The sequence below is a fragment of the Carcharhinus amblyrhynchos genome, chromosome 14 (assembly GCF_965287045.1).
Source record: "Carcharhinus amblyrhynchos chromosome 14, sCarAmb.v2.hapA, whole genome shotgun sequence".
In the NCBI taxonomy this organism is placed as follows: Eukaryota; Metazoa; Chordata; class Chondrichthyes; order Carcharhiniformes; family Carcharhinidae; genus Carcharhinus; species Carcharhinus amblyrhynchos.
The window spans coordinates 5,185,248-5,199,706 of record NC_137337.1 but is presented as its reverse complement, the minus strand read 5'-3'; the positions used below and the strand labels follow the sequence as shown (position 1 = coordinate 5,199,706).

At 50.0% G+C, this 14,459-nt stretch overlaps 1 protein-coding gene across 1 annotated transcript in view; it reads right to left on the bottom strand.

Moving 5' to 3' along the window:
* Nucleotides 1-13,884, bottom strand: part of LOC145352343 (protein Daple-like) — a 161,085-nt gene extending 147,201 nt beyond the window's left edge. Inside the window, exons 1-2 of the mRNA XM_080202099.1 lie at nucleotides 13,407-13,884; nucleotides 12,409-12,509 (exon numbers count right to left, since the gene is read on the bottom strand). Of these exons, the coding sequence (XP_080058225.1) occupies nucleotides 12,409-12,509; nucleotides 13,407-13,475 (170 nt within the window). The 5' untranslated portion in view covers nucleotides 13,476-13,884. The remainder of the gene's footprint in view (nucleotides 1-12,408; nucleotides 12,510-13,406) is intronic.
* Between the last annotated feature and the right edge of the window lie 575 nt (nucleotides 13,885-14,459).

Here is a 14,459-nt window from a genome sequence, read left to right as displayed (position 1 = left end):
ACCTTTGTGGGGGACTGGAATTCCCCCTCACAAAACCCTTCCATTTGAACTGTTTCTCCTGTGTTCAGGCCATTGGTTGACGTTTGGTGTTGGTTCAAATTCTCCCATTCGAGAACCATGTTGTCCAACTAACCAGTCCCTTCAGGAGAGACATGGGCGCTCACACCAACGCTTGGGCACCCGGTGCAGGGGGATGGGGGGATGGCATGAGGGTGGTGGGGGGTGCAGGGGCGTGGGGGGGTGATGGGGGGGTGCAGGGGTGTGGGGGGGTGATGGGGGGGTGCAGGGGTTGTGAGGGTGGTGGGGGGGGTGCAGGGGCGTGGGGGGGTGATGGGGGAGTGCAGGGGTTGTGAGGGTGGTGGGGGGTGCAGGGGCGTGGGGGGGTGATGGGGGGGTGCAGGGGTTGTGAGGGTGGTGGGGGGGGTGTGGGGGGGTGATGGGGGGGTGCAGGGGTTGTGAGGGTGGTGGGGGGGGTGTAGTGGGTGGGGGGGTAGTGCAGGGAGAAGGATCTCCTCGTTCCCCTTGCTCCTACAGCTGGCCAAGCTGGTCATTACTAAGTCTAGACGGTGTAAGGTCAAGCAGGTCGTCCACTCTGACTGTCTGTCCTTCCTCCGTGGCTATGTCTGCTGCCAGGTGACCTGGGGGAGAGAGCAGGTGGTCTCTTCCAGTGTCAGTGAGGCCTTCCGTGCCCAGCGGACACTGCAGGGGACTGGGCTGTTTATCATTCTCCCCTCAAGAAGATTTTTGGTTGATGTTTGACGTTTCCATCTCGATTCTGTTCACTCTGACGAGGTTCCCCTTTAAGGGGCTGCCTTTTGGTTCATTCCTCACTCTGTTGATCTTGTTTATCTGAAAGAAGCTCACTCAGTTCCGAGTTACTCATCCCCTGGGTGTCTGGTTCTCTAGAGGAACTTGAACCCCACTGTTAACCTGGTCCAGGAGAGCGAGAGTTAACCGAGGGTCAGTTAGGGAGTTAATCCCGGGACGTTAGTAGATGATACACATGACTGTACTCGATCAAACAAAGACGTATCACCAACTCCAGACTTAGAATTTGTGCCCGTCACATAAAATCAGGCTCAGTGCTAACCGCTGAGCTGTGGATCATGCAACTGACCAACAGTCTGGGGCTAAAACTGCAATTCCTATCAAATATCTCAGATTAATACCTGACACATTTGAGAATGGTGTTAATGTTCAGGGATAACACAGTGAACTTCCCTCCTACACTGAGTGTTTCTACTGGAGGAAGAATGGGTGCAACGCAAAAAGGAGGCCATTCAGCCCCTCTATCCGGTTACAGATTTCCCTGACCGTCTGTAATGAAAAGCTTTCTGAATCACTCCCTGCTCTGTCTCTCAATCCCAGCTCTCCGGCTCCCCACCGGAGAAAACTGATTCCATAACGACCCAAACTGATCCCTTTTAACGTTCAAATTAGATTGTTCCGATAACCCCTCAATCTTCAAAGCTCAAGGGAGTACGAGGCAGGTTTCTGTGCTCCAACAGTAAGCAGTGCAGTATTTTACTGAAACACCTCAGCTGGAGTTTGATCTCCGGTTCCGAGCAAAGGCTTTTCTCAGCTTTGTGTATCGACCGGGCAGTGCTCTCTGTGCTGTCATCTCTCCGGAGGTTAGTCACTGAACTATTGTTGACACAGTTAAGCAACAAATGACAGTAAATTGATGGGGACGCAGCCTGTCATTAGCTGTCTGTGCTCCCTGAGGAACAACACGATAAGCAGGAGGGGTGCCAGGACAGACCGGAATGTGATCGCTTCTGTTCAACGGTTGCAGGTTTGGCTGGGGTCAGGTTGCCGATGTCACAGCGCCCAAGGGGGGAACCGAATGAGCCACCGTCCCTTCAGTCACCAATTCTCCAAAAACTCCCCTCGCCGGGGCAGGGGGGGGTGACACAGTGGGTGGGATGGGGGGGCGGGGTGGTGGGGGGGGTGTCAGATATTGTTCTCACCCTCCCTCTCTTCCCAATGCCAGTCCCTCGATTAGGCACTGAATCCCTTTGAATGAAGGAGGGGAGGGAGGGAAGGAGGGAGAGAGGGAGGGAGTGAGGGAAAGGCGGAGTGAATGAGGGAAGCAGGGAAGGTGGGAGCGAGGGAGGGAGGGAGTCAGGGAGGCAGCGACGGAGGGAGGCAGGAAGGGGGGGACAGAGTGAGGGAGAGAGCACTGACAGACATGTTGAGGTTTCCCGTGTGGTGAGGCCCCATCCCGCTGTTGGATGGGTATCAGCAGCATTGGAACAAGGCCCTAAAATTGGCATCGATGGTACCCTTCAGTGGGTGAGCTGGGAGGCCCCGCAGCCTTCCTGCAGGGGGCAGAGTGGGGAAGGTGGCAGAGTTCCAACCCGTCACCCCTCTGCTTGGTTAAATGTTCCACTGGGGGTGGGGGCATTAAATTCTACCCCAGGAGTCCAATGATACTTCATTCAGCCTAGACAAAAGGCCACTTGATTTTGTTGGAGTTCAAGCTTTCTTTTTATTCTTCCGTGGTGTGTGGGCATCGCTGGCTGGGCCAACATTTACTGTCCATCCCGAACTGAGCTGGTCCGAGTGTCCGGCTCGGACATGTCAGAGGGCAGCTGAGAATCAGCCATGTTGCTGTGGCTCTGGAGTCACACCGAGGCCAGACCAGATAAGGACGGCAGATTTCCTTCCCTAAAGGACATTGGTGAATGCGTTTTTACATAATCGATGGGTCACCGGAACCAGGTTTAATGAAGTGAATTTAAATTCCACCAGCTGCCGTGGGATTTGAACCCGTGTCCCCAGGGCTTTAGCCTGGGGCCTCTGGATTACTCGCCCAGTAACATTACCAACACAACAATGTCTTCCTCGGCTGTGCTGGTCTCTAAACGGGGTCTGAGCAAGGCTCTGTGTAGGTGAGAGATCACTTCTTTGTCCAGTCCCTCAGGGGTAAAGGCTAACATTGCAAAGGCTTTCAGATTTGTGTTTGTGTACCTGTACACTGGCTGTTAATGATTCGTCAACTCGGACACACACATCTCCCAGCCCAGAGCTTCTCACCATTTAGAAAACGCTCCTATTTGTCTTCCTTGGATACAGAGTGCAGGAATATTTCCAGCTGATCTTTCAGGCAGCAATGGAAGCTCAACTCACACATTAATTCCCTTAAAGGCCAATGAATGGCTAAGCAGTCTCTGAGGAACAAGCCCACAACACCCAGCTTCACACTATGCCTTCTGTAGCCTCAGCACCATTCATTACAAAGCTATTCTCACAGAGAAACCCACAGTTTACATAAACACAGGATCATCACACAGCCTCCCTATTTGATACTTCAATTCTACTGAAGTCAGAATCAGCATTATTAGACAAATGAAATATTTGTATCTACATACGCAAAACATTTTTAGTACCTAACTTCCTTCATACAACAGTGACTACAACAAGGGATTGTGAATGTAGCCCAGTCCATCACGCAAACCAGCCTCCCATCCATTGACTCTGTCTACACTTCCCGCTGCTTCAGCAAAGCAGCCAGTATAATTAAGGACCCCACACACCCCGGACATTCTCCCTTCCACCTTCTTCCATCAAGAAAAAGATACAAAAGTCTGAGGTCACGTACCGACCGACTCAAGAACAGCTTCTTCCCTGCTGCTGTCAGACTGTTGAATGGACCTACCTCGCATTGAGTTGATCTTTCTCTACAACCTCGCTATGACTGTAACACCACATTCTGCGCTCTCTCATTTCCCTTTCCCCATGTACTCTATGAATGGTATGCTTTGTCCATATAACACGCAAGAAACAATACTTTTTACTGTATACTAATACACGTGACAATAATAAATCAAATCAAAAGTACTTAATTGACTGTAAAGCACAAAGAGTCATCCCAAGTTTCTGAACATGGAATATAGGAGGAAGAGGAGGCCATTCACTATAATCATAGCTGATTATCCACTTCAATGCCTTCCCTCCCCTGCTTTCCCTCTCTTCCCACTTTGCCCGTCCCACCACCCACACGTTCCCCATATCCCAAACTGTTAACTGCTTTAAACACACTCAATGCTCTGGGGTAGAGAATTCCAAGGTCCGTAATTCCCAGTGTAAAGACTCATCTCGATCCTAAGTGCCTTTCCTTTATTTTGGAATTGTGCTCCCTGGTTCTACCTCCCCAACCAAAGCCGCATCTATCCTGTTTACCCCTTTAAGGGATAAGCTTTCAGTGAGATTACCTCTCATTCTTTGAAGTTTGGGAGAATCCAGGCTGAATTTGTATATCGCCAGTGAGAGGTGCTTTCCTTTAGTCATACAATCACAACTTGTGGTGGCCATCCCAGCTTCTACTCACTCGGACACTGAGTTGCTGTTGGCATCTTTTGTTTGAGGAAGAAATGGAAACCTCCCTGTGCCGGAGTGAGGTGATTTCCTTCTCATTCTGTCTTTTACTCTCGTTCTGTGCTTCGAAAACTTCACTCTGACTCTTTTACATTCTGCACACTCTTGTTTCCTTCTCTATGAACAGTATGCTTTGTCTGTATCGTGTGCAAGCAACAATACTTTTCATTGTATACTAATACACGTGACAATAATAAATCTAATCAAATTGCCAAAAGCCAGTGGACACAGGTGGCTATTGGCTTTGAGGCATCAGCTTTACCCCCTGGCGTGCACTCTGGGAACCACTGACCCAGTGCTTAAGTTATTGAACTGGAAACACAAAGGCTAACTTCATGATGTGATGTGAAATTCAGTAAATCAGGCAAAGTCCACAGCGATGAAAACTGCCAGGCTTTCAAAACACAAATGGTTCACAAATATCCTTCAGGTAATATCCTGAACTATCCTTCTGCCCTTACCCAGTCTAGACTACACCTCACTCTCAGCTTACCCAGTCTAGACAAGACCTCACTCTGATCTTACCCAGTCTAGTCTAGACGTCACTCTATAATAACCCAATCTAGTGTAGAGGGAGCTTTACTCTGTATCTAACCCTGTGCTGTACCTGTCCTGGGAGTGTTTGATGGGGCAGATTAGAAGGAGCTTTACTCTGTATCTAACCCCGTGCTGTACTTGTCCTGGGAGTGTTTGATGGGGACAGTGTAGAGGGAGCTTTACTCTGTATCTCATCCCGTGCTGTCCCTGTCCTGGGAGTGTTTCATGGGGGGACAGTGTAGAGGGAGCTTTACTCTGTATCTAACCCCGTGCTGTACCTGTCCTGGGAGTGTTTGATGGGGGGACAGTGTAGAGGGAGCTTTACTCTGTATCTAACCCCGTGCTGTACCTGTCCTGGGAGTGTTTGATGGGAGACAGTGTAGAGGGAGCTTTACTCTGTATCTAACCCCGTGCTGTACCTGTGCTGGGAGTATTTGATGGGGACAGTGTAGAGGGAGCTTTACTCTGTATCTAACCCCATGTCCTGAGAGACCTAATATATTCCAGTCCTGACTTCAAAAGTACAAAAAGCAGATCTCTTGATGTAAAATAAGTTAAGAAACAGCACAATTCCTTGATTCTGATCTCGCTGTTGGACGTACATCAAAACAACACTGCAATAAACTATTTCTTTGGACAGTGTTTGTCACAATCATTACAAAACCTCCCAATACATGAAAGGTTTTGTTTGCAGCCTGGCAACCAAAGTTCTGCTATGCAATAGCTTATTTTAGAATTATCCCGGCAGCGCAGGAAGTTTTAAAGGAGTCGGATAATTCGAGTGGAGAAGCCCACATTCCACATAATTCCCATTCCCAAAATCAAATACAGGGGCTGGAATCCTCCCCCAAAAATCCTAAGTGTTGAATTTGTGTAAAAGGTGGAGTCAATTCCACTGGTCATAGAATCATAGAACCCTACAGTGCAGAAAGAGGCCCTTCGGCCCATCGAGTCTGCACCGAACACAATCCCACCCAGGTCCTACCCCATATCCCTACATATTATACCCACTAATCCCTCTAACCTACACATCCCTGGATACTAAGGGGTAATTTCTTAGGATGGCCAATCAACCTAACCTGCACATCTTTGGACTGTGGGAGGAAACTGGAATACCTGGAGGAAACCCACGCAGACATGAGGAGAATGTGCAGACTCCACACAGACAGTGACCCGAGCTGGGAATCGAACCGAGGACCCTGGAGCTGTGAAGCAGCAGTGCTAACCACTGTGCTACCGTACCGCCCAGGATAACAGGATTTTTGAAATGAATCTCTCACACGCTGTACACTGTGTAAATCAGTCCAAAACTCAGTGGGTGGGGCCTATTCCCGCTGGAGAGACCGGCACCTGAGTGTGTGCCAATCTGTCAGAGCGGAGACTGGCACACGCACAGTGGCCCCCCCCCACTGCCAGCTCCCGATCTCTAGCCAGCCCCATGGTCCCCATACCACTGGCCGTGCAACGCCCCCACAGCCCAACCACTGGCACCCTGGACAGATCCAGGCCTGCCTCGATCCCTGCCCCCCTTGTCGGCCCACCTCGCTCTTCTGCGCCCCCTCTCCGATCTGCTTCCCCTCCCCCCCCCGCAGCCCCGACCATCCCCAGCAGGCTGCTCCCACGCCCCCCCCCCCGCCACCTCAATGGCCAGCCCCAGTCACTGGCCTCAGCCCCCCTCCCCCCCTCATCACAGATCCCAGTGCAGAGTGGCAGTGGGACCCCCCCCCCCCCCATCCTCACATTTGTCCCCCGAAGTCCTGCCCTCGTCAGGCCCTGCCCCCATTAGACCCCACACCTTGGTGCTACCCACTAGGCGTTGGCACTTTGCTGCTTGGGCAGTGTCAGGGGCCCAGGCTGGCACTGCTGGGCTGTCATTGCCCAGTGGGTGCCTGACCATCTGGGGAGGGTTGGGGGGGTTGGGGGGGTCGGGGGGGGGGGGGGGGGGGCGGGGAGGAGGGTGGTGTCTTGATTGCCCCTTTGCTCCGGCGGGGTTGGGCTGCCACCTATAGTAAACCCTGTTGGAGTGAACCACTCCTGGTGGAGGGGGGGATGCTGGGGGCCCCGGAGAGTTCAGTCCTGGGCTCAGTAATGGGAGATAAATGATATTTAAATGAGCGGTTGAATATATCAGGGGCGGAGCTTACAGCACCGGAAACCCAGCTCCGTGCCGATTAACCCTTTCACAGCCTGCCCCAAATCCCTCTTCTTCTTGTTCTCATCAAGACCTCCCCTCAATGCATCGAGCCGTCTGCTTCACCCACTCAACGTGAGAAGTGGCTAACTATTCACAAACCTTTATTCGGTTATTTGTTTTATACTGGTTTAATTTTTCCCTCCTCATTCCTTCCCAGGTATTCTCCCCAGCGGTTGGCTGTGGGAGTTACACTCGTTAGTTTTGCTGGAACTTTGTAAGTGATTTCTGGGTTACAGAACTTGGACGACAGGACTGGGCTGGGAGGGGACAGAAGGAGATCTTTTGGCCCATTGTGTCTGTGCCAACACTCTGAAAGACCTTTCCAATTAATCCAATCCCCTGCTCCTTCCCTTTGGCCCCATTTTCCCTGGAAAACATTTATCCGATTTCATTTGTTGAAGTTATTATTGAATCTGCTTCCAGTTCCCTTTCAGGCTGTGCATTCCGGACCACAACAACTCTCTGTGTAAAAAATATCCTCCTTCATGTCGCCTCTGGTTTGCTGCCAAGTTCCTCCATTGCACCTCATGCCCTTTGAGTGAGATGATTAATCAGGCACCAACTCTGCCAACACCCAGTGGGAACTGGGCCGAGAGAGAGTCAATCCTCATTTCACACTGAACCCCTGCAACACAGAAACTTGCATTTGTATAGCACCTTGAACATCTGCTCAGGAGGCCAGCAGCTTAGTCAAAGGGGTAGGTTTAAAGAGCTTAAACTAGGACAGGCTAAAGATTAGGGAAGGGAATTCCCAATAGCAGAAAGCACGGCCGCCAGTGACAAGCCAATGCAAGTAGGGGATTCCTAGGGAACCAGACTCGGTTCGAGGAGAGTTCTAAGGCTGGAGAAGGAGGTGACAGAGACGGGGGAAGGAACAAGGCCACAGAGGGGATTTCCACCTCGTCAGCACTGGCTGAATTTAAACTCAATTGTCAGAATTCAAAGCTCAACACACAAGATCCCCCCAAGCAAACAGACAGAGAGGCTGGGAACAGCCCAGCCAGACCAGGCACCAGCACCCACCGACAGCTCAGATCTCCCAGTGTGTCCGTCTCCCACACCAACATATGAATTTGGGACAGGAGGCGGCCACTTAGTCCTGAGAGCGCGCTGCACCATTCCATCAGCTCCATCAAGAATCTACTCAACTCTGCTTTAAAAATACTCCAAGACTCTGCTCCCACTGCCTTTGGAGGGAGTTCCAAAGATTCAGGAGCCTCTGAGAGAAAAATATTCCCATCATTCTGAAATGAGAATTTATTAACAACGTGCCCGAGATTGCCCCATGAGAAGAAACATCCTCTCCATATCCATCCTGTCAATACTCCTCTGAAAGATTTCAATCAGGTATACTCTATTGTACACACACAGCACAGGAACAGGCCCTTCGGCCCACAATGTTGGGCCGAACATGATGCCAAATTAGACTAATCCCTTCTGCCTGCCCTTGGTCCATATCCCTCTATTCCTTGCATTTCATGTGTTTAATCTAAAAGCCCCCTAAATGTCCCTATCGTATCTGCCTCCACCATCGCCCCTGGCAGTGCGTTCTAGACACCCACCTCTCTGTGTAAAAAAACTTGCCCCTCCCGTCATCTTCAAACTTTCCCCCTCTCACCTTAAGTGCACGGCCTCTGAGTATTAGATATTTCAACTCTGGGAAAAAGATTCTGACTGTCGACCCTATTGCTGCCTCTCAGAATTTTATACATTCCGATCAGGCCTCCCCTCAGCCTCCGCCACTCCTAGTTTGTCCAGACTCTCCTTAGAGCTCATACCCTCTTCTGCACTCTCTCCAAAGTCTCTACATCTTTCCTGTAAAGAACTGAACGCAGTACTCAGACTGCGGCCTAACCAAAGCTTTATAAACTCAGGAAGTCAGGAACTTCTCAATTCCTATTTCAGACTGTGGATAGTGCTTATTTGTGGTCTTGTGGTTTAGAAGTGAACCTAAAATACTTTTATCAGTTGGAGCCAGTCAGAGCATCAGCCTTAATCAATCTGAGTAAAATTCACACGATCCCAGACGATTTGACACACATACTGAACCAATGAATGTTAATACAAGCCTTCAACAATATAAGCAGTGTGTGTAATTACTGTAAAGATTGCTGCCGGCCCATTGTCCCAGTCACAGGTGCCATCTCACTGCAGCGAGCTTTTAAAACCATCACTCGATCGCCTGTACTGCATTCACTGCATGATTCAGCACTGAAGGAGGCCATTCAGCCCATTAAATCTGTGCAAATTCTTTGAAAGCATTCTCATTCTTTGAAACTGTTCTCAAATTACAGCCACTTCCCTGTTGCCCTGCCAATCTTTATCTGATTAATGCACATTATTTTGATGTTTGAATCTATTCCCATCGCTCCTGCACATCACAATTCACTGCATTAAAACAATTGTTCATTCTGGTTATCATCAGCTCCTCTGAAACTGCAAACAGTTACTCTTTAATTAATCTATCAAAGCCACTCCTCATTGTAAACATTTCCATTCAATCCCCATTAACCATCTCTGCTCCAAGAAGAATAATCCCAGGCTCTCCAATCAGATCACTGGAATCAATTCACCTCCTCTGCACACTCTCCAAGTCTTGGCAATCCTTCCTAAACGGTGATTCCCAAAAAGGGACACAATATTCCATGACTCCAGGAGCTAACTTAAATCTTAAACTCAGTTTAAGGTCGATCTGTTTGGGGATGTATGAAGTGGGAATGAGGTGGGGAATTAAAACGACAGGAAGCCACTGGGGGATCACACGAGGTGGGCGACACAGTAGCTAGCACTGCTGCTTCACAGCTCCAGGGTCCTGGGTTCAATTCCTGACTCGGGTCACTGTCTGTGTGGAGTTTGCACATTCTCCTCGTGTCTGCGTGGGTTTTCTCTGGGGGTGCTCCAGTTTCCTCCCACAGTCCAAAGATGTGTGGGTTAGGTTGATTGGCTGTGCTAAGAAATTGCCCCTTCGTGTCCAGGGATGCGTAGGTTAGAGGGATTAGTGGGTATAACATGTAGGGATATGGGGGTAGGACCTGGGTGGGATTGTGTTCGGTGCAGACTCGATGGGCCGAAGGGCCTCTTTCTGCACTGTAGGGTTCTATGATTAAACAGAGAGGTTCTGCAAAGCGATCACACAGTCTGGTCTTCCCAAGGTAGGGCAAAGGGCAGGTTTGGTCACTGGGTATCCGAAGGGAGGGGACTGGGAAAGCAGTTTCGGAGCTTAGATCCTTGACAGCTGCCTCCAGTGTTGACCGTGCCTTCAGCTTTCTCAACCTGAGGCTGTGGAATTCCAATCCGCTGCCCCTTCGCCCCAACTCATCATTCTCCTCTGGAAAGGTACTCCCTAAAACTTACCTCTTTAACCAAGCTTTGGCCTGCTCTTAATATCTCCTCCTGTCGTTCAGTATTAAACTGTGTCTGATAATCACTCCTGTGAATCGACTTGGGAGATGATGTGAAAGGTAGTAAAAGTGTGTCTTGAGAGAGTTTTATTGCCTTGATTGTGGGGCCAGGGGAGGTTACAGCTAGTCACGGGGTGAGGCCATGGAAGGATCTGATAATGAAGTTAAGCATGTGGGTGCAGCAGGCAGTACAAAAGGTAAATGGTATGTTGGCCTTCATAGCAAGAGGATTGGAAAATAGAATCCCTACAATCATAGAATCCCTACAGTGCAGAAGAAGGCTGTTTGGCCCATTGAGTCTTCACCAACGCTCCAACACTGCATTCCACCCAGGCCCTATCTCCATAGCCCCACGTACTTACTCCCTAACCTACATATCTTTGGACACCAAGGGACAATTTTGCATGGCCAATCCATCTAATCTGTACATCTTTAGGCTGTGGGAGGAAACCAGAGCACTTGAAGACACGGGGAGAAGGTGAACACAGTCACCCAAGGGCAGAGTTGAACCCAGGTCCCTGGAACTGTGAGGCCACTGTTCCAGATTCGAGTACAGGAGCAGGGATGTCTTGCTACAGTCATACAGGGCCTTGGTGAGGCCACACCTGGAATCCTGTGTGCAGTTTTGGTCTTCTTATCCAAAGAAAGGTGTTCTTGTTCTAGAAGATTTACCAGAAAGTCTAACAGGACTAGACAGAGTAGATGCAAGAAGGATGTTCCTGATGGTGGGGGAGTCCAGAACCAGGGGTCAGTCTGAGGATACAGGGTAGATGTTTTCGGACATGGAAGAGGAGTAATTTCTTCACCCAGAGAGTGCAGAGTTTGTGGAATTTGCTACCACAGAAAGTTGTTGAGGCCAAAACATAGGGGGTGGGATTTCCAGCCACGCTCACCTCAAAACCAGAAAATCCCACCCCAGGTCAACGTATCTTTGCACGATCCAGTTCCTGCTCGCTATGATTCTTGTGGTGGGGAAGGTCTGTTTTCGAGAAGCAGTTAGATATAGTACTCGGGGTGAAGGGGGGGGGTCAAAGGATATGGGGGGGAAGGCGGGATCAGGATATTGAGTTGGATGATCAGCCATGATCATAATGAATGGTGAAGCAGGCTTGAAGGGCCAAATGGCCTATTCCTGCTTCTAGTTTCTACGTTTCTGGAACTGCCATTATAAGCTATAGCCTGAAATTATTTCACACCATGAATGACATCTGAGAGTTTTAAAACTACTCTTTAATTCCCTTGAAGTGCATTGGGATTTTTCTATGTGTTACAGGAGCCAGACAAGTTGTTGTTTGCACTTTATAAATGTGCACCGTGGGTAGGCGGAGGTTTTTCTATCACCATTCACTCATGTTTTCTGGATCAGTCTCTGGCACACACACAATGCCTCTGGGCAGGGCACACAGCAACAACCTCTTCCAACCTCACATAACTATTGGCTTTCTACCCAAACAACCCCCAGCCCTTCCACAGGATCTCTCCTCTCCATCCCACTTCCTGCCCCATCAAACAGCCCAGCAGGCACCCCAACCCAGCAGGACACTTGATAAGCTCTGCTGTAAAAACAGCTTCTCTCTCTCTCTCTCTCCATCCACAACTCCCCAGGCGCAGCACAGCACAGTCTGTTAACCTCGCAAACCAATCTGACTGAGGGGATAATGTCACAATCAGGAACAATCCAGCGAATGTGGGCCACGCTTTATTCAATGTTACATTCAGAGCAGAGAGGGACCAGCCTGGGGAGGGGTCTCCCTGAACCAAACTCCCCAAATCACTCACTGAGCCCAGGGTACGTGTGCAGCTTGAGGGCTGTTGAGGATGTGGTTTTAGAATGATCAAATCTGCTCTGAAGCCGTTACAACCGTCATATTGAAAATGATAGAAAAAGAAACTCACATTTGTAACATGATTTTGTGCAGAAACACTCCATCCACTAGGTCCATGAATGTGCTGACCTTCTCACTACTCTTTGCACCCACTGGCCCAAAGGTTTTTACCTGAAACACAATTTAAAACAAAATATTACAACTAGGTGATTTTTTTTAAAAAAATGCTACAATTTCCACCTGCAGCATCTGAATGGGTTGCAATATTTCCACCATTAGCTGCAAACAGAAGTAGACAAATCCACACTCAACACTGCTACACACTCACTCACAACACTGCTGCACACTCACTCACAACACTGCCGCACACTCACTCACAACACTGCCGCACACTCACAACACTGCCGCACACTCACAACACTGCTGCACACTCACAACACTGCTGCACACTCACTCACAACACTGCTACACACTCAACACTGCTGTATACTCACACTTACAAAATTGCTACAGACTCAACACTGCTGTACACTCACACTCACAACACTGTTGCACACTCACAATACTGCCACACTCAGTACTGCTACACACTCACAATACTGCTCCACATTCAACACTCAGTACTGCTACACACTCACAATACTGCCGCAAACTCACAACACTGCTACATCCAACCACACTGCCAAACTCAACACTGTTACACACTCACAACACTGCCAAACTCAACACTATTACACTCACAACACTGCCAAACTCAACACTATTACACACTCACAACACTGCCAAACTCAACACTATTACACACTCACAACACTGCCAAACTCAACACTATTACACACTCACAACACTGCCAAACTCAACACTATTACACACTCACAACACTGCCAAACTCAACACTATTACACTCACAACACTGCCAAACTCAACACACATACACACTCACAAAGCCACATACGCACACTGCCACACGCACTCACAACACTGCCACCCATTCACATTACCTCACACGCTGCCACACACACTCACGCTGCCACAGTTTCAACCTACTCTACCTGGGCACATACTTACCCAGGTCACCAGCGGGCTCTCCAGAAACTGCTCCATCAGCTCAGAAATGGTCACATCCATGGTTCGCATTGGCAGAGACAGGGATAAGGCGAGGGTGGGGGGCACTGAGTTGAGCTTCACACCATGCTCCGTGCAGAGTCCCGGGTTGCTGCAGCCTCTGAGATGGGGAGTTGCTGGCTGAAAAGCAGGAACCCCAGGCTGCTTCTGCCTGTGTGTCCCAGGCTCCCGATCCTCACATCAGCGCCCCCCGCTCAGCCCAATCTCTCAACAGCCCAAATCCCCGCAAAGCCCAGCAGCAAAACTTCAAGCGGACTCCCGAAGCTCCACAACAACCTGGCCGAGCCTCCCCTTACCCTCCCACTGGAAAGAGTGAGGATCAGAGAGTCAGAGAGGATCAGAGTGAGGATCAGACAGTGAGAGTCAGAGTGAGGATCAGAGAGTCAGAGAGGATCAGACAGTGAGAGTCAGAGTGAGGATCAGAGAGAGATGAGGGAGGCTCTGCCGCTTCCAGTGCGGGATCTGGCCGGGCTCTGGCTGGACACTGGCCGGGCTCTGGCTGGACGCCGGCCGGGCTCTGGCCGGACACTGAGTTCCGATGCAGGAACAAAGCGGCGCTCCCGCGGCACTGGAACTGTTACCAGCGGCAACCAACCACTGCGCTGACTGACAGAGGAACGGCCAATCACAGCACAGGCTGCTGTCCTCCAGTCGGCCATTGGCTGCGCCTGACACACACACAACCAATCAGCGCCGAGTAGAGGCGGGGCTTGAACAATATTCCGAGCCCGCGACCAAAGAGCGGGAAAGTGAGAAGGTGGCGTCCCCTGTAGGACCCAGTCTGTAACTACAGGAAACCACACTGGAGCGCCCCCTGTAGGACCCAGCCAGTAACTACAGGAAACCGCATAGGAGCGTCCCCTGCAGGACACAGATGTAATTACATGAAACGACACAGGAGCGCCACCTGCAGGATATCTGTGTAACTACAAGAACCACAGAAGACAAGAACGACACAGAGGATCGCCCTCTGCAGGACACAATCTGTAATTACAT